Below are 20,457 nucleotides of genomic sequence, written 5' to 3'. Positions count from 1 at the left end.
TGTGTGTGTGTGTGTGTGTGTGTGTGTCACCATTGGAGTGTGTCAGCATTGGAACTTGAACTCAGGGTCAGAGCACTCTCCTTTACTTATTTAGCTTTTTACTCAAGGTTGGTGTTTCACCAATTAAGCCATAGCTTCACTTCTAGGTTTTCTTTTTTTCTCTCTCTCTTCTTTCCCCCTTGGTGGAGACAAGAGTCTCACAGACTTTTCTGCCAAGGTTGGTTTTCAGTTGGGATCCTCATATCTCAACTTCCTGAGCAGCTAAGAATACAATAGTAAGCCACCAGTGTCCAGCTAAATATTTCTTTGAGAAAGGTTCTCACTATGTAAATGCATTTGTCAACACATTGCAGGTATGAAAATTATTGTTATCATATATCTCTATATATGGATATTTATAACTCTGTTATAATGTTACTAAAATTATTGTGGACATCAAAATCCTTGTAGTTCAACAATTCCCCCAAATACGGAGACACATATATTACATATATTTTTCTCCTAAGTAGCTTCTCCAAATCTTTATTATTTCAAATGGATCAAAATACACTTATTTTGAGAATAATTGCCTCGCTTATTATTATTATTATTATTTATTCTTCTAGTTTTCACTTACAATTTTTTTTGCCAATTTTTGGCCTTGAACTCAGGGCCTGGACACTGTCCTTGAGCTTTCTTATGGCTAGGGCTATACCACTTGAGCCATGGCACCACTTTCAGCTTTTTGTGTATGTGTGTGTGTACGTGTGTGTGTGTGTGTGTGTGTGTGTGAAGTACCAAGGAATCAAATCCAGGCCTTCATGACTGCTAGGCAAGCACTCTATCACTAGGTCACACTCCTGGCCCCTTATTATTTTCTTTTACTGTTATTATAATGGTAATATACAAAGGGGTTACAGTTACGTAAGTTGGATAAACAGTATATTTTGGACAATGTCACCTCTTTACTATCATTATCACTGTTTTGTGCTGGTCCTGAAACTTGAATTCAGGGCCTGGGTACTTTCTGTGAGCTTTTTTCTTTCTCAAGGCTAGCACCCTACTATCTGAGCCACAACTCTACTTCTGGCTTTTTGGTAGCTGACTGAAGATAAGAATCTCGTGAACTTTCTTGCCTAACTTTAAATTGTGATCCTCAGATCTCAACTTCCAGAACAGCTAGGATTACAGGCATGAGCCACTAATACCTGGCCTGCCTTCTATAGTATATATTTCCCATGCAAACACTCACCATGTACTTCTCTTTTTTGATTTGTTTATTTATTTATTTATATTTTTTATTGTAATTAATAGAAGGGTTACATAATATTCGCCAGATAGAAGGTGCATTAATTCACATACATTGATCCCCTTTCTCAAGTCTTAGTCCCCATTTCCCTCCCCCGTAATTTATTTGTTTATTTGTTTAGTTAGTTAGTTACTTTGCCAGTTCTGGAGCCTGAACTCGGGGCCTGGACATTGTCCTTGAGCACTTTTGCTCAAGGCTGGTGCTCTACCACTTGAGCCACTATACAACTTCCAGCTTTTTCTGTGTATGTAGTACCAAGGAATTGAACCCAGAGCTTCATGCATGCTAGGCAAGCACTCTACTTCTAGGCCACACTTCCAGTCCACTTACCTAAATTTTTTTTTACCACCAATGAAGATTGATGAGGCAATGTAAGAAAGTGTTGTATAAATCAGATTGTGCATAGATAAGGAAGATTATGTTCTGAGGTCAGCAGCGGGCAAAAAGTGAGACCCTATCTAAAAAATAACATAGAGGATGGTATTGTGGCTCAATTGGTAGTGCACTCCAAAGTCTAAGAGTACAACACACAGAACTTGAATTTATGGTTTAACAGTCTTCTAAGAAATGGAGATACCCATAATCCAATCAAAATTAAAACAATTAAAGAGTAACAATCCAAATAAAAAATTAAAATTGCCTATGTCATTCTCAAAAATTCAATCTCACTTATATTGTAGACAATCTCTCTTCCATCTGAAGGAATCTCCTATTCTGTCTCCATAAATTATTTGTTTTGTTCATAATCCTTTTGTGTTTGTGCTGGTCCTGGGTCTTGAACTTGGGGCCTGGGTGCTGTCCCTGAGCTTCTTTTCCCAAGGTTAGCACTCTACCACTTGAGCCACAGCTCCACTTCTGCCTTTTTGCTGGTTAATTGGTCATAAGAGTCTCGTGGACTGCCTCAGCTGGCTTCAAACCACAATCCTCAGACTTCCACCTCGTGAGTAGCTAGAAATAAAGGTGTGAGCCATTTGAACCTGGCTCTTCTCGATCTTAATGTAAGTGGAATTGCACAGTATAGGTTTTTCAGAGTTAGAGTAAGGAACTAGTCTTCCTTTTCTCAACAGTTTCATCCATATTATTGCATATATCAGCATTGTCCCTTCATTTAGTGGGTAAACTGCAGAAATACACATAATTTATTCTCCTGTTGTTTGGAGCATTTTTGGTTTCAGCAGGAATGAATAACGCTGCTGTGAACATCCTGTATAAATCTTCTTGTAGACATATGTGTGTTTGTCTTGGAGTGGAATTATTGGGTATCAGATAAATGCATGTTTGCACTTGGGGCCATTAAGCTAATATAAATAAACAAGTAAACCAACCTCCAAAAGGCAAACCTAGTACAATTCAAACTATACAAAGGATCTAAAATAGTCATCTTCCTAGAAGCAGACAGTGGGATGGTTCCCAAGAGGGAGAACGGAGAGAGACTGTTTAAAGGGGATCAAGTTAACAAGCTGGAAAAATTCTGGGGAATGGTTACACAACGATGTGAACATTCATAATGCTACTCAACTGTACACATAAAAACGGCCAAATGGTAAATTTTATACACATTTGATCACAGTGAAAGACAAAAGCAAACTGATACAAAGAAAAATGTCAAAAAAATGAGTGCAAGTCAGTGTTAAGGTAATGCTTTAATGAACAGAAACTTCACTTTTATAAGAATTGGTAAAAGTTTCTTCAAGTGCTAAAGAAATAGCTCAGTAGCAGAGTGATTGCCTAACTGTTCCTGGCAAAAAAATAGAAAGCCAGAAAAATGGAGAGAGAAAGGGAAAAAGAAAGAGGAAGAAAGACAAATGGGATGGAGGGATGGAAGAGAGGGAAGAAGGAAAGATAACGAAGAAATATAACTAAAACAGTGATGTCACAGGGCATGCGCCAGTGTTTCACAGTCTTTCTTGTCTGGCTTGGTTTCAAATCTTCATCCGTAGATCTCAGCCTCCTGAGAAGCTAGGATTACAGACAGGAGCCACCACAGCACTTGAATTCTTTGTTTCTACTACTGTTCACATTGTTATCGTGATATTTGTGGTGTTCCGGCTGGATGGGCATAAACCACTTCTGTGCGTGTGTTTATTATTTTTACAGCATTGCTTTCATGGGCAGTGTGTAAACAGAGACATGGAATCGCGTCGTGTGGATGGCGAGTGGGGGCCGTGGGGGCCATACACTACTTGCTCCAGAACCTGTGGAGGTGGAATCAAAAGTACCATCAGGCTTTGTGACCATCCTGAGTAGGTCCTTTTTTTTTTTTTTTTGGAGGGGGGTGTCATGGGGTTTGAACTCTGGGCCTGGGTGCTATCCCTGAGCTCTTCAGCTCAAGGCTACTGCTCTACCCCTGGATCTCATCCCCAATTCCTGTTTTCTAGTGATTAATTGGAGATAAGAGTCTCTCATTCTTTAGTGCCTGGGCTGGCTTTGAACCTTGATCCTCAGTTCTCAGCCTACTGAGTAGCTATTACACCTGGTTCCTGAGTATGTCCTTTTTAGGTTACTATAAATTAAGATTTTTCAAGGCACCAGAAAACTAACAATCACTTTCGCTCACTTCTCAAACTTGAGGTCAGTCTATAAGTTTCTGAGGTTCAGAAACTAGTCTCCAGAACTAAGCACAACCTTGCTTTTGTAGCTTTGTAGCTATAGAGAACCCAGCAAACACCAGGAGATAGATGAAATTTTACAATCTGAATGGAGACTAAACTATTGTCTTCATTTTCTTTTCTCATTGAGTGATACTTATGTATGTGTGCATGATAGGCATATCATGGTAATTTTCACATCCTGGTAAATTTCACATTGGGCTCTCCCCAATGTTCCTAATGAAAAGTTCCAGAACTTTCCATGGAGCTAGTATTGGTTGCCCTAGACAAAATATGATGCAGTGTGGTTCCTGACTTTTATACTGTTCAGTGTAGTTTGAGGTGTCACATTTCTTTCATGGTGAAGATACTTGCTAGTTTTGAAGCCTATCTTCCTCTGCGCAAGATTTTAAAGACCTAAGATTCCACAAAGGAATTTTTTGTTGTGGTTGTTTTGTGCCAGTACTAGGGCTTGAACTCAGAGCCTGTGTGTGTGTGTGTGTGTGTGTGTGTGTGTGTGTGTGTGTGTGTGTGTGTGTATGTGTGTGTCTCAGGGTAATCCTTAAGCTTTTGTGCTCAAGGCTAGCACTCTATCCCTGGAGCTCCAGCTCTATTACCAATGCTTTGGCAGTTAATTGGAGATAAGAGTCTCATGGACTTTGTTGCCCAGGCTGGCTTTGAACTGTGATCCTCAGATCTCAGCCTCCTAAGTAGCTAGGATTTCACAAGCGTGATTCATTGGTACCAGATTCATATTTTTTTTTTCTAGTTCTGGGTCTTGAATTCAGGGTCTGAGTCCTGTCCCTGAGCCACTTTATGCTCAAGGCTAGTACTCTACCACTTGAACCACAGAACCTCTTCTGACTTTCTCTGAGTAGTTTATTGGAGATAAAGAGGCTCACAGTCTCTTCTGCCCCAGCTGGCTTCGATCTATGATTCTGAGATCTTGGCCTCCTGAATAACTATGATTACAGACATGTGTCCTCAGTTCCATAAAGACTGTTATATACATGTTTCTTTTGTGTTTAGGAATTATAATCTGATAAACAGTGTGACATTCTTTCCTAGATGCCTTATTAAGAAGGCTTTTGGTCACATCTGTGAAGGAAAATCTAACCACACATTTAGATTTTAGAACTGCTAAAGTATATTGGAGGTTTTTGTACCCTAGACATTTTGCAGATTTTTCAGACTTTTCCAGTATATGTTGAAAGAGAGATGGATATAAATTGATACTTTGCAACTTGTAGTACAATATAGATAACAAACAGAAATACCCATATTTGCACATTCAAATCTCCTTTTTAGCCTGTGTCTTTGCTGTGTCTTTATGTTGTTTTTGTCTCGCTACATGGTTTTATCCTCCCCTTTTCCAGAAAATGAGCAGACCCTTTGAAAAACATTCAAAACTAAGTCCTATCATTTCTTGTTGATTACTATTACCAAGAGTACTTCATTTCTGCTTTCCAGGCTTTGGTGGTTGCCTTAAGATGTGGATATTTTTATAGTTTATTAATCAGAGAATTATTAAAACTCTCTTTTGCATATTCCACTTAAAAAACAAGAACAGCAACCCAATGTTAACAAGTAGTTACCAAGTAGTGGTTCATCCTTGCTTTTCAGGAGGCTGAAATCTATAGTATTGAGGTCCAAAGCAAGCCCAGGTTTGTTTTTTTATGGTCCACGAGACTCCGTCTCCAAACTAACCAGGAAAAAGCAAGACTAGAGGTATGGCTCAAGTAGTAGAGTACCATCCAAGCAAGTGAGGCCTTGAGTTCAGCATTAGCTCCAAACCTGCAACCAACCAAAACAGAACATTCACAAGCAATGAAAGTATTAGTGGGACAGTCAGCAGTTTTCTTGGTCCTGGCAAAGAAGGGAAGCAGTTAAGAGACATCATAGCAGAAAATAATCCTTGTACTGACATGGCTTTACAATGTAATGAATTTGACTAGGCCAAGAAACGGAGGCAAGTACTGTGTGGGCCGCAGGATGAAATTTCGGTCATGTAATACTGATTCCTGTCCACAAGGCAAGGAAGACTTCCGAGAGAAGCAGTGCTCTGAATTTAATGGTAAACATATCAACATCAATGGGCTCTCCCCAGACGTGAGATGGCTCCCCAAGTTCAGTGGCAGTAAGTATTGAGACAGATGCTTCTTCCGCTTAAAACTGTTTTGAGACTGAGGAGTGCAACTGCATTGCCCTAACATTCCAAACATAACTTTCATTTCCACAGTTGCCCCGAGAGATCGCTGCAAACTCTATTGTCGGGTGGCTGGGACCACTAACTTTTACCAACTCAAGGACAAGGTTGTGGATGGGACGCCTTGCGGGATGGGAACAAATGATATCTGTGTTCAAGGTGTATGTCGAGTAAGTCCAGGGAAGTGCTCTCCTCTACCCAAAATGACTTCTCCTTTCTCCCACCAACAGGACCCCTGTTCCTTCAGACTTTATCCATGAGGAGTGTTAGACTTTGGGTTTCCCATGCACATGCTCTGTTACTGGAACCACAGCCTAGCCCTTTTTCCTTTTTAAATAGGATTTACGTTTCTGGTCAACCAATCTAGGCTGCAGTCCTCCTATGAATACTTCTTGGGATAACAAGTGTGCAGCCAGCCCATCCAGCTTCTATTGGTTGAAAATGGACTCTTGCAAACATTTTGTTTGGGCTAATCTTGAATCACAATGTTTCCTTTAGTCTTTGACCTTCCATGTAAGCCAGGATTTATAGCCTAAGCTACTACAGTGATGAGAATTGATTCTATGTGTTTTAACAAGTCATTGGATCTTTATGAGTAAGGTTAGATTTATTGACTGCTCTCACTGGGCTTCTTGACTCAAGACTGGTGTTGTACCACTTGAGCCATAGCTTCAGAAATTCCTGGATGTTTTGGTAGTTCATTAGAGATAAGAGTCTCACAGACTTTCCTGCTTGGGCTAGCTCTGAACTGTGATCATATGATGTCAGTCTTCTAAGTAGCTAGGATTATAGGCCAAGTCCCACAGTGCATGGCTTCAGAGCATCTTATTTTACTTGGAGATAGATAAAGGCTTCTAAGAAGTGTTCATGCAAGGATGGTATAAACTCCTTTGATAAATACCAAACCTAATAAAATGAAGTAAGGCAGCACACAAGGAGTTAGGGACAAGCAGATGGTTTCTTCCTGAACTTATCCAAATACCTTGGAGTTTCATGTAAGAATTTGGGGGAGCCAGGGGCCGGTGGTTCACACCTATAACCCTGGCAACTCAGGAGATGGATCTGAGGATCACAGTTCAGAGTCAGCCTGGGCTGGAAAGTCTGAGACCCTTATCTCCAATTGACCAGTAAACGGCTGGAAGTTGAGCTATGGCTCAATGCTTGAATGCTGGCTTTGTGCAAAAAAGCTAGAGGGGACCAGGAGTGTGGCCTAGTGGTAGAGTGCTTGCCTAGCATGCACGAAGTCCTGGGTTTGATTCCTTGGTATCACCTACACAGAAAAAGCTGGAAGAGCTGCTGTGGCTCAAGTGTTAGAGTTCAAGCCATAGGACCGGCAAAAAAAAAAAAAATGCTAAGGGACAGCCTTTGGGCTGTGTTCAAGCACCACCACAGGCACAAAACAAGACAAAATAGAAACACAAGAATTTGGGAAAGAAACATGTGATTTGCTTCGCCCCTGAAAATCTTCAGAAAGTGCTGGGTTAGGGAAAGGTTGGAAGTTGACGAGCCATTTAATGGAATTCTCAATGAGCAAATGAGACCTGCCCAGAAACAAACGCTGTAGACAGAGATTTGGACAACAGATGTTGAGTGTGTAGTGAATGTTATCTGAAGAATATACAAGTAATGTTATTAACTCATTCTTTGGGTGAAAGGACTTAATGAACCAGCAGCTTCATCCCCCCCAAATTTGTGTTCTGCTTTCTGTTACCTAGTGATAAAGGCCTTGAACTGAAAGGCTTAATAAGACTCAAAGAGCCTTAAAGTAACTTATACACTGGAAATGCCTTAAGTATTAGAAGAAGGATCTTCAAACATTCAGGTGTTTGAAAAATAACACAATTAAATAGAAAAAAAAGATACAGTGAAACCATCTGGATATTTAGATGCATCTTACTTTCAGAAAATAGGATTGAAATGTTCATGTTGGAAATATTTGTCGTTTATATAAAGGATTCATAAGGCTTATGGTATTTTCTTTGATAGCCTTTCAACTTAGACAACTGACTAAAGAACTGAAAGAATGACATCATTGCATATGGAGGATAATGCTTGTGGAGAGAGGAAGTGCACAGTTCTTTGAGATTCCAATCCATCTATCCATCCACTCGGCCAGCAATCTTTGTATCTATCTAACCATCTTGCTATCAATACTGTCTATCCCTCTGTCCATCATCTACTCACTCACTCTATCTATCTATCTATCTATCTATCTATCTATCTATCTATCTATCTATCTATCTGCCTGCCTGCCTACCTACCTACCTATCATCTATCCTATCTATTGTCTATCATCTGTTTACCTATGATCTGTCTTTTCTTATAATAGACACTATTTATTGTGGTAGATGATAGTTTTGGAGAAATCAGTCCACCCTCCATCCCTCCCTCTATTCCTCCCTGTCCTTCTTTCTTCCTCTCGCCCTCTCATTTCTTTCTCCTTTCCTTTCCTTTCCTTTTTTCTTTCTTTCTTTCATTCTGGGCTGGTTCTGGGGCTTGAATTCAGGGCCTGGGTGCTGCCCTTGAACTTCTTTTTCTTAAGGCTAGTGCTTTACCAATTGAGCCAGAGTGCCACTTCCAGACTTTTTCTAAGTAGTTTATTGGAGATAAGAGTCTCAGGGACTCTCCTGCCTGGGCTGGCCTCTAACTGCGATCTCACTCTCCCGATTACCCTGGGAGATTACATACCTGAACCACCAGTACCCAGCCAGTTTTTTCTGTTAAATGGTTTGATTTATTCCTAGAGCTCTAAAATGATGATTTAGAAAAGTTAAGTCATGAAAGATATCTTTATGCTATGCTCAAGTATGTTACTTATTGAATCATAATTTCCCTGATTTATATTTCTTTAAAGAATTATTTTCCAGTGATCTCTGGCACAGGAAATATTTCCTTCCCACCCCCCATGAGGCCATGTGGGTCTCTGGGTTTTCACTTGGAAAATAATGATTTAGAAAATCTGGGGATGTCTTTGTAAGTGCTGCTGCAGATGGAGCAAGGCAAGAGTGTGGATCTGATGTTTTGGGATACATTGATTGTTAGATGATGTGAATAGGTGTGTCCAAGGAAAGATATTCCATGAGATCAGCAGACTCTTGGAAGAGTCCTGTGTTACAGAACCTGTCCATACAAGCAACATTTGTAAAGTGGACACTTTAAAGCACGATGTTTATAATTAGTAATTTTTATAATCTGGGTTATAATCATTGTGTTTTAAAGCCAGCTGGCTGTGACCATGTGTTAAACTCCAAGGCCAAGAGAGATAAGTGTGGCGTGTGTGGTGGAGATGGCTCTTCATGCAGGCCAGTGACAGGCGTCTTCAACAACAGTTCTAGATATGGTAAGCTGGGTGCTTAGTTCTATTTTCTTGTGTGTGTGTGTGTGTGTGTGTGTGTGTGTGTGTGTGTGTGTGTGTGTGCTGGTACAATTCACAGCTGGCTTCTTACTCTCACTTGGCTTTTTTCACTTTAGGATGGCTTACTACCCCTTGAGCCACAGCTTTACTTTTGGCTTTTTGGTGGTTATTTACAGAGAAGAGTCTCCTGGTTTTTCCTGTCTGGGCTGGCTTAGAACTGTGATCCTCACATCTCAGCCTCCTGAGTAGCTAGGATTACAGGCGTGAGTCACTAGTATCCAGTCTGGGTATATTTTTATTTCTATTCAATGTTGTTAGGAGAGTATCTAAACTATTTTTTTATTCAACAATTTCCTGGGAAAACTTTTTTTCCTCTTATAATAATAAGAGGTAGTTCTTTAAAACTTCTCTTTTCCAAATAATATGGTGTTTTCTGGTCTTATCTTTCTTCATTAAATCATGTTCGTGTATATTCAGACATGTTGAGTTATTGGTAATTAGCTAAAGACGTAGAACAAACTCTAAAATTTGCTTATTTATTCATTCATCCACCCATCCATTCATTCATTGCTGACTGTGGGGCTTTAACTCCCAGTCTGGGCACTGTCCCTCAGCTTATTCTTACTCAAGGTTAGCTCTCTATCACTTGAACCACAGCTCTACTTTTGGCTTTTCTTCTTTCTTTTTTTGTAATTTATTGGAGATAAAAATCTCATAGACTTTCCTGCCCAAGGTAGTTTTGAACCATGATCTTCAGATCTCATTCTCCTGAAAAGCTAGTATTATAGGTGTAAGCCACTAGTGTTCAGCCCCCAAATGTATATTTTTGTCTATTTTATATTTTTATCTATCTACTTTGCTGGATATACTTATGAATTGTAGTTATAGATGATTTCCCATATTTTTTTCTAATTATGGTTATACATTATTTTATCAAAATGATATATATCTGATATCCTATAACGAATGATACACTTATCATGGTCTATATTTATTGGAGTGTATTCTTTTCCCAGACCTAAAACACATATAGTGATATGAGTAACCTTGAAAAATCTGTACTGTGAATTGATAAGGCTGTAAGTAAAAAGGAAGGAAGGAAGGAAGGAAGGAAGGAAGGAAGGAAGGAAGGAAGGAAGGAAGGGAAGATCTGAGAGTTTTTGTTTCATTTCTGCCCCCTGGTGGTCACCTTTATTAATTATTGCACTGGTGAGTGCAATCTGTTAGGCTTGCATTTTTGTAGAAGTGTGATAGTAAAGAATGAATAATGGCCCGAGTAAATGGGAATATTTCATCATGAAGAATTAAATTAGAGACTGGTAACTTAAGCAGAATGATCGAACTCTTATTGCCTGACCTCTACATTGCCTCGAATGCCATGGAAGGCCGCTTCAAAACCATTCAAGGTCACCTGACGTCATGATTATAATTTAGACTTCCATGAAATGTCCTCTTCCTTGCAAAGAGATTGAGATGTTTCCCTCTGTCTGGATTTTTATGGGATTATTGATATTGGCCTTTGTCCAAAGCTGAGTGGAGTCGGGGTGAGTGAAGTGGGCTGGACGGCTTGTCCACGGAAGGTGATGAATGACCCGTGGTGGAGCCTGAATCTTGAATGGACATGTCGCTGCTGGCAAGGTCTTCACCTTGGGCAGTCTTATGAGTCGTGCCCATTGAGCCTCCATAGGCTCTCTCAATTTTATTGGTTATTCATATTTTACTTTCGGTCTTGGGTGGGCATTGAATGTACCTATTGTCACAATGCAGCCAAGAAACATCTGTGGCTGGGCCGGTGGCTCAGGACTATAATCGTAGCTACTCAGGAGGTTGAGATCTGAGGGTTGTGGTTCAAAACCAGCATTGGCAGGAAAAGTCCTTGAGACCCTTATCCTTTATTAACCAGTCACCAAAAGTCAAAATGGAGCTGTGGGCTCAGGTGACAGAGTGGTAGCCTTGAGCATAAAAGCTAAGGGACAGTATTCAAGCCCTGAGTGCGAGCCTCAGTACTCAAAGTGGGTGGGGAACAAGAAATACAATCTTTATTTGTAGACAGTGGCATGGCTTTTCTCAGTCTGCTGTCATTTGTTGAGGGATTAATTAGAAAGGAAGTCACCATTCCATCATGGTTTCCTTTTTAAAGGTAAAATGGAATTAAGTCTGATGGCACCAATGATCCAACAGTCATCTCCCCTTGGACATCTGTGTTCTGAAATCTAACATGTCTCTAATTCTCTTGCAGGTTATAATGTGGTTGTAAAGATTCCCACAGGAGCAACAAACATTGAAATTCTTCAATATAGCCATTCTGGAAAACCAGAAGATGACAACTATCTTGGTAAGCATTTTTAGTTAGTGGCTACCAATGTAGAATGTGTGGCTAAGTTCATGGAGGTCAACAATGGATGGGAATTCTTGGAAAGTGTCCGGTGTCCCTGGAACAACCATGCTAGGTCATCTGACTGCTATGTAAAACATGTTCATAGGTCATCTGACTGCTAGGTAAAACTGGGGCTCATACCTGTCATCCTAGCTACTCAAGAGGCTGAGGATCAAGTTCAGAGTCAGCCCATGCAGGAAAGTCAATCAGACTCTTCTCTCTGATACCCACCAGAAAAGCTGGAAGCAGAGCTGTGGTTCAAGTAGTAGAATACCAACCTTGAGTAATTAAGCTAAAAAGACAGGCTATGAGTTCAAGCCCCAGGCCTCTCTCTCTCTTTGTCTGTCTCTCTCTCTTTCTTTCTTTCTTTCTTTCTTTCTTTCTTTCTTTCTTTCTTTCTTTCTTTCTCTCACACACATATATTCACAAACATTTGGCCATTTATATAGAGTGGTACAATCATTTCATAATGTTTTGAATACTGAGCCTAGAAGTTGAAAGCATTGTACATGTTTCTTCAAGAAAATCCCAGTTATTCCTTGTTTCCTTCTGTGGATGTCTGGGGCTGATATGTATTACCTGTCTGCTGGGACTGTGACTTTTCTCTGCTTGTCACCTGCTCTCCCCTTCTGAAGCTGCATGCTTCATGAGACAGATATCCAGTTTGAATAGGGAAGTACTGGGTGAGATGGTTTTGGTTTCCCCACATGCAGATTATATACCACAGCAGAAGGGAAATCAAATCAGAAAAAAGGACGTGAATTTAAAAAGTTAATGTAGTATTGGGCATCCATGGTTCAGGTTTATAATCTCAGCTACTAGGAAGGCTTAGATCTGGAGGAGGGAGATTTGAGGCTAGCTAGAGGAAGAAAAGATTATGAGACTTCATCTCCAATTATCAGCACAAAAGCTGAGCTGGACCTGGGGTTTAAGTAGTGAAATGTCATCTGTGCAAACAAGCTGAGCCAAGGGCCAAGTCCTGAGTTCAAATCCCAGTACCACCGAATACCTCCTGTATCCCCCCACTAAAAAAAAATCTGGAAAGGTGTTTTCTGTATTGTTGTCTGTTGTCTGGCTTTGCAATTTTATGAACCATGTATTCTTTTTTTCCAGCATTATCTGATGCTCAAGGGAATTTTCTATTGAATGGAAATTTTGTTGTAAGCATGTCAAAGAAAGAATTCAACATACAAGGAGCTATTTTTGAGTACAGTGGATCAAACCACACAGTTGAAAGAATTAATAGCACTGACCGACTGGAGGAAGAATTGGTGCTACAGGTAAAGAAAATTTTCAGTAGTAATCAGACTTAACTTTAATAAGTACTGACAATACTTAGACTTAATAAGGCTTAGCTTTCATCTTGATAGAGCTAAAATGGTTACATGGTTAACATTTATAATTAAATATGAATGATACATTAAGGAAATATTTAGCTGAACACTAGAGCCTCACACCTATAATCTTAATTAGTCAGGAGGCTGAGATCTGGACAGTCCTGGTTCCAAAACCAACCCTGGGCAAAATGCTGGGCTGGAGATGTGGCTCAAATGGTAGAGTGCCAACTGAGAAAAGCAAAGCACATAAGCTCCAGTAAGAAAGAAAGAGAGGAAGAAAGGAAGAAAGAAAGAAAGAAAGAAAGAAAGAAAGAAAGAAAGAAAGAAAGAAAGGTGTCATTGAAAATGAAACGTATGTTATTTGTACTCTTCTTTTTTTAATTGAGGTGTTATGTGTTGGTGGTTTACACAACCCAAATGTACACTACTCCTTCAACATTCCTTTGGAAGAGAAGAGTGACTTGTTTGTTTGGGATCCACAAGGACCATGGGAAGACTGTAACAAAATGTGTCAAGGTACTTGGGTCATCGATCTAGCAGCCCAAAGTTTGGCAGCATACACTGGGACCTTTTGGGTCCCTAAAAAATCTCCCTTCCCTTCCCATCTCACTCTTCCCAGGATCACATAAGAAAGTGCCTGGCCTTTTTTTTTTTTCATTCTCCATCAGTGCTACTTTTTTCTTTTGTATTTGCAGAGTCTTTTCTAACTTCTCTCCTGCTTCCTTTCCACTTCCTTCCTTTAGATACCAAAGAGCTGCAGCCTTTTATTTCTGTTAGCTGACTATGAGAAAATATATTTGTGCCAGCCTAAGTAAGATTTTATATCAAAAACAAGCCAGGTGTGGTAATTCATACCTATAATCCCAGCTCCTGGGAGGTGTGGATAGGAGGATGGCAGTCCCAGGCTGACTCCAGGCAAAAATGAGGCAGGATATGGCTCACGTGGTAGATAGAGCACTAACGTAGTAAGTGCCAGGCTTTGAGTCCCAACACCACTCAAAAAAAAAGAAAGAAAATTTTTTTTGTACAAATTGCATAACTACCTGAAAGGAGCAGAGGGAAATGGCAAAATAGAGAAATTTATGGGACAGACAAAAGTAGAAAGACAGCTGGGCTCTGGTGGCTCATGCCTGTCATCCTAGCTACTCACGAGACTGAGAGATCTGACAATCGTGGTTTGAATTCAGCCAGGGCAGGAAAGGTCATGAGACTCTATAATCTCCAGTGATCCACACTTCTGTTTTATCCTCTCTTCATTAATCCCAGTCTCCAGTCATCCAAGAGTCAGCTTCCATATTCTAGAGATGAATTCCTGATTCGATTGGCATCCTAGCATCTTTTCTAGGTCATTCCTGTAGGCAGGCTATGGCAGATTTACAGAAGGACGGGGTTCCTATTTCTTTCACCTTGGTAACTTTTGGTTTGACTTTGGCCAAGGTCTTCATAGAAGGAGAGTCGTCTGCATCCGTCAGAGTGATCGCATGGTGGTGTCTCATCAACACTGCGAACACTTGCTCCTCCCTACGATTGTGACTGAAAGATGCAACACACACTGCGAACTGAGGTAAAGCACCAGTGATGTGTGATGTGACTGTCACCAGTACAACCCAGTTTTATAAGTGAGATCAGATGTCAAACACTGAGCACAAGGCCATGCATGGAATACCTAGCAGCCCTCCGTGATAACATTTTAAGCTCAATAATTAGTACTGAAGCTTAGTATCTCTAAAAATCCCTTTCCTCTTGGCACACACACACACACACACACACACACACACACACCACACAGACACACTCACAGACATGTAATCTCTATAGGCAAACTCTATAGACTTCCTTTTCCTTGGATTTCTGTATTCTTTTTTAATTTTTGAAGACTATTGAAGATAGTTGTACACAGGAGTACATAGGAGACATACACAGGGGTTTTGATTCTGAGCATTAGTTTATGAGCACAATGCGTCTTGATCAACATCGCCCCTTCCAGCCTTCTCCCCTGCCTCTCCCACCCCACTCCTCCTCTCAAGTCACCTGCTTCCGTGTTCACATCTGTGAATTGAACGTTGTGACTGCTTTTGTCCATCCTCCCTTTTCCATGTCTATAGACCTTATTTTTATATACAAACTTTGTATACAATGTTGTTTATGATTCAAGTTTAAACTCGATTAGGTCCAAGGCTCGCTCATCCCTCATTCAGGGGCTTGTGGGATGTTTTCAGATGGCTCATCCAGCCATTCCTGGGGCTTGGTGAGTGGAGTCATGAGCATGAGTCTCTGAGTCTGCCTTTCCCCTGGAGTTCTGGACACATCCCCTCAGGCGTACTGTCATTGATCTTTCTAGGTGGCATACTGTGGGCAGAAGCGAGTGCTCGTCCGCCTGTGGTCCTGGCTCTCGGTCCTTGGACGTTCGCTGCCTGAGATACTCCAGCCACAAAGAGCAGGCGACCCCCGTGGACGACCAGCACTGCAGTGACCATCAGAAACCTGCTCTCCGTGAGCCATGTTGGGGCAACTGTGGCTTAACCAGGTGGCACTACTCAGAATGGTCCCAGGTACAGTACACATCATCGCTCAAGAAAAGTCAGCTCAGCACTGGTGGCTCATGCCTATAATCCCAGCTACCCAAGAGGCTGAGATGTGAGGATCATGGTTCAAAGTCAGCCTGGGAAGGAAAGCCCATGAGACTGTGATCTCCAGTAATCCATCAATAAACCAGAAGTGGAGTTGTGGCTCAAGTGGTAGAACACCCACCTTGAATGAAAAAACTCAAGGACAGTGCCCAGACCCTGAGTTCAAGCCCCAGTACCAGTACCAGGAAAAAGAGGGAGAAGGGGAAGAGACAGAGAGGGAGAGAAGAAAAGTTGCTCCTTTTTAAATTCTAATTAATTATTTATGGTTCAGTTCAACTTTGTTTTCCTATTTCTAAAAATTCACTGCTTTATTATTTTTTTCTTCACCTTAAATCAGTGTTCTAGAAGCTGTGGAGGAGGGGAGAGGACTCGAGAGGCTCACTGTGTCAATCAACTTGGCCGCCATCTTGCTGAGAAAGAATGTGAACAGCTTCCCTTGGTGACAGTGGACCGTTGTAATGAGGTTTCCTGCCCCAGCTGGGCAACCAGTGAGTGGAGTGAGGTAACAATACATGAATGAGCCTCAGTGCATTTATCACTTGGTGTTAGGAAGACTTGACAATTGAAAGGAACGCGCATGCCTCTGTGTGTGTGTGTGTGTGTGTGTGTGTGTGTGTGTGTGTGTGTGTGTGTGTGTGTGTGCGTGCTGGGGCTCGAACTCAGGGCTGGAGCTTGAAATCAGGGCCTGAGTGTTACCCCTTAGCCTTTTTGTCCAATGATGGTACTCTATTACTTGAGCCACAGCTCTACTTTCAGCTTTTTGGTAGTTAATTGGAGATTAAGCATTTCATGGACTTTCTTGCGTGGACTTACTTCAAACTTCAGTCTTCAGATTTCAGCCTCCTGATTAGCTAGAATTATAGGTATAAGCCATGGGAGCTCATCTGAAATGTACTTACAATACTAAATTATATATCAGATAGTTTGAACAGTATTTTGTTTCCCTAAGTTATATTTATGCTGACATTTATGTGATAACTCAGCAAGACCTCTCATCTCCACCAATAGAAAGCTAGCTGAGTGTGGTGGTCATACCTGTCATTTCACTTGTGCAGCAAGCATATATAAATGGGTGAAGCAAAGAGAGTTGGAAATTTGATTCAAATGGTAGAGTGCCCCCCCTATCAAGCACACAAGGCTCTGAGTTCAAACCCCAGTTGTGTCCCCACCAAATTCAAAAGAGCTAATAAAATGACCCATTGGAAATGTATTGTTAGTTATGTGCCCACTGGAGTTTTGAAACAATGGTTTTGATGTCTCCTCCTGTTTCCCTTTCAGTGTACAGCCACATGTGGACATGGCTTTCAGATTCGGGCTGTTAAATGTGTCGGTGAGCCATTCACTACAGCGCTGGCTGACCAAGAATGCCCGGCTTTCAACCGCCCCAGTGACAAGCAGGTAAAGGAACCATTTTTATATTTGTATTTGGTGCCAGTCCTGGAGTTGGAACTCAGAGCCTGGGCACTGCCTCTGAGTTTCTATGGCTCAAGACTAATGCTCTATCACTTGAGCCACAGCTTTTTTGGGGAATCAGACTTAATACAAATCAGAGTGAGTCAATGAATGATATTTGATAAAGTTTGTTTTTCTTTTTGAACAGGAGTGTATCCTTCCACCTTGCCCAGTTCTCCCTGTCGCTGCAGCCACTTCTTTACCATCTAATCTCCTGAGGAAGGGTGCCCAGTGGCGACATGGTTCTTGGACAGCGGTGAGCGAATTGATTTAATAGACATGGGGGCGCTTTAGATCTCAGCACTAGGGGTTGGTGTAGGGTTTGCTGGACTGGTGTTCACATTCATTCTTTCCTGGGAATTTTGATGGCAAGGAAAAAGTCAAGGGCTTACAATCAAGTCACTTAATAGCTAAATCATGGTGCTGGTTTACAATGGCCCGTGTCTCTGAGCAGGAAATTTGAAGTCTTCAGGGGCTATTTTTCTAATCTACAAAATGAGGATAATAATGATCCTTATGTCCTAGGCTGTTATAAGAAGCAGATGTGGTCGTCAGGCATTTATCAACCTTCGTTTAATCTGCAAGCATTTTCGTGTGCTTTTTTTGAACACTTTAATGTATCTGGAGTATGTAATTTGCTTTCATCTTGCATTTTAATTATGGGATCTTGTATAGTCTATTACTTATGCCTTCAAGATTAATTTTTTGAAAGGGATGGGGTGGTGTCAAGGAGAGAATGAATGAATGAAAGAGTAGAAGTGGGGAGAATGCAGTCAACAATTCAAAATTAAGAAGAGTGAAGGATGGGGTCAGGGGAAGGAGACAGCGATGAGAATGTTGGATGAGGTGCTATTGGTCAGGTTGCATTGTGTTCATAAACTGCTTTGTCAAATGGCATCTTCTTTGTACAACGATTTAAAGATTATCTTTAAAAAGATTAAAGTTTTGGGAACGAGTAACATGAGATGTTCTGAGTAAGATTGGAACAGATGGGAGAGGTGACATTGGTTAAGATGCATTGTACTTATCAATGGCTGTGCTGATTAGAAACCCTATTGTACATATAAGATAATATTTAAAAATTACCTTTAATGATATTAAAGATAATATTTAAAGGTAATACAAATAAGCTTAATAAATAATATTCTTAATGAGATCTTAAGATTCTTTTACATGGAATCTTTTGGTATCTTTAATTTTGGCATCTAACTGAGTATTATTAACTTATTATTAACTTAATTATCACATCTAATTTATGAAGCCTTCTTATTTTAATTATTTAATGCCAAAACGGTATCTTGAACCACAGCCTGCAGGATATGGCTGAGCTTTTTTTGCTCTGCCACTTGAGCCACATCCCGACTCCTGGCTTTTTTTTTTCTGATTAAATGGAGATAAGAGTCTCATGAACTTCTTTCTTGACACTGGCTTCCAACCTCCATTCTCATCACTCAGTCTCTGGAATAGCTTTGACCATAGGTGTGAGCCGTCCGTGCCTGGCTTGATTTGTGCACTCTGTGACTTAAATTGTGAACTTCTGCTGTCCCATTGCAGAGAAGATGCCAATGATATTATTCACCATTTATGTCTTCTCAGGAATTCAGATGTTTAGAAGCAGAGCAGCAGCTCTCTGTGAGTCAGAGGGTTTAGAGCTGTCAGATCCTATCTCATCGGCACTGTCTTTTTCTCTTAGTGCTCAGTGTCTTGCGGAAGAGGGAAGCAAGCCCGCTATGTGAGCTGTCGAGATGCTCATGATGAAGTAGCAGATGAATCGTACTGTGCCCACCTGCCCCGGCCAGCCGAGGTGGCTGTCTGCTTCAGCCCGTGTGGAGAATGGCAAGTGGGCACATGGTCTCCTGTGAGTATGCAGCTGCAGAGATCGGAGGGGAAAGCCTCTTTCCAGAGGTCATTGGATAGTTAAGGTAGCCTCTAGACCCACCTTGTAAATGCTGGCTCCATTTCTAATCAGTGTTCAGCTTCCTGCGGTCAAGGGAAAGCAACTCGACCCGTTGCATGTGTCAACGCTCACCAAGCCATCGATGAGAACTACTGTGACCCTGAAACACGCCCTGCCACCCAGCAAGCATGCATTCTGGCCTCCTGTCCACTTGTCCACAACCGTTTCCATGGCACCAATTTCTTGTTAAACCACAAGCCGGAAGTGGAAAAATATCCTTCTCCATTCATCAGAGGAAACCAGTGGAGAACAGGACCATGGGGAGCTGTAAGCTGTCTTCATTGAATTGTGTTAACTCTGCCATTGAGTTCAATGCTAGCCCTTAAACTGATATATATATATATATATATATATATATCACATATATACATATACATATATGTGTGTATATATATATAGAGAGAGAGAGACACACACACACACACACACACACACACACACACACACATCATATGCTTTCTGGGCTAAACTTATCTGATGATCCATAGTTCACAATCCTAATAGAATTAAGCTTCTTTTTGATGCAGATTAGAAGTCCCTAGAGTTCTTATTGAATTATGTAGTAATGTGATGTTATGATGCTAGAGGAATGTACTTTAAAACAATCTGGTTAAAGCCCATGATCATAAAAGCAAAAAGGAAAGAAAAACCATTCAAAGGCTATGACCTCAGATGTCTATGAACAGAACAAAACAAAATTACTGTAAGATTTTAAAAAGTAAGAGCTGGTGTGAAAAATAGTATAACAATCATGTGAATGATAAGTATACTTCCTGTTTTACCTGAGATTAGTAATGCAAAGTAAAGAAAAACATCCAGATAAAAACTTTAATTCCTTTTCTGCATAATACTGAATCCATATTTGAAAGATTTAGTGTTTTCATCAGTAAAATCTAATGAAGCCTGAAGCCCTAAGATTCTAATGCATTTTGCTTTTTTCAAAAAAATAGAATGTTTATAGTTTTTTAGGTGTTGTGTGGAGGGCTTATCATTTCATAAGCCATATTTTTTTGGACAACAGGACACCTTCCTTTGTTTTTTTGTTGTATTTTTGTTTTGTTTTGTTTTGTTTTTGCCTCCTTTGTGGGACTTGAACTCAGGGTGTAGGTATTGACTTGAAGAATAACTTGAAGAATAACTCCATTTCTGGCTTTTTTGGGCGGCTAATTGGAAATAGGAATCTCACAGACTTTATTGCCTTCTCCCCGCGCCCCGACCCCAAATCAATGGTTTCTAAGTGTGATCTTCACAACTCAGCCTCCTGAGT

The 20,457-nt window shown here is 40.7% G+C and overlaps 1 protein-coding gene across 1 annotated transcript in view; it reads left to right on the top strand.

The window, feature by feature from the left end:
- Positions 1-20,457, top strand: part of Adamts20 (ADAM metallopeptidase with thrombospondin type 1 motif 20) — a 102,053-nt gene that overhangs the window by 36,062 nt on the left and 45,534 nt on the right. Inside the window, exons 12-25 of the mRNA XM_090353165.1 lie at positions 3,386-3,531; positions 5,832-6,013; positions 6,116-6,252; positions 9,302-9,422; positions 11,677-11,772; positions 12,928-13,094; positions 13,538-13,667; positions 14,589-14,715; positions 15,493-15,703; positions 16,119-16,283; positions 17,060-17,179; positions 17,382-17,489; positions 18,927-19,091; positions 19,203-19,457. Coding sequence (XP_090209291.1) covers positions 3,386-3,531; positions 5,832-6,013; positions 6,116-6,252; positions 9,302-9,422; positions 11,677-11,772; positions 12,928-13,094; positions 13,538-13,667; positions 14,589-14,715; positions 15,493-15,703; positions 16,119-16,283; positions 17,060-17,179; positions 17,382-17,489; positions 18,927-19,091; positions 19,203-19,457 — 2,130 coding nt within the window. The remainder of the gene's footprint in view (positions 1-3,385; positions 3,532-5,831; positions 6,014-6,115; positions 6,253-9,301; positions 9,423-11,676; positions 11,773-12,927; positions 13,095-13,537; positions 13,668-14,588; positions 14,716-15,492; positions 15,704-16,118; positions 16,284-17,059; positions 17,180-17,381; positions 17,490-18,926; positions 19,092-19,202; positions 19,458-20,457) is intronic.

The sequence above is a fragment of the Megascapheus bottae genome, chromosome 2 (genome assembly GCF_031878675.1).
Source record: "Megascapheus bottae isolate mThoBot1 chromosome 2, mThoBot2.hap1, whole genome shotgun sequence".
Taxonomy (NCBI): Eukaryota; Metazoa; Chordata; class Mammalia; order Rodentia; family Geomyidae; genus Megascapheus; species Megascapheus bottae.
Note: the sequence above shows the minus strand (reverse complement) of the source record. Positions and strands in the feature narration are given on the sequence as shown.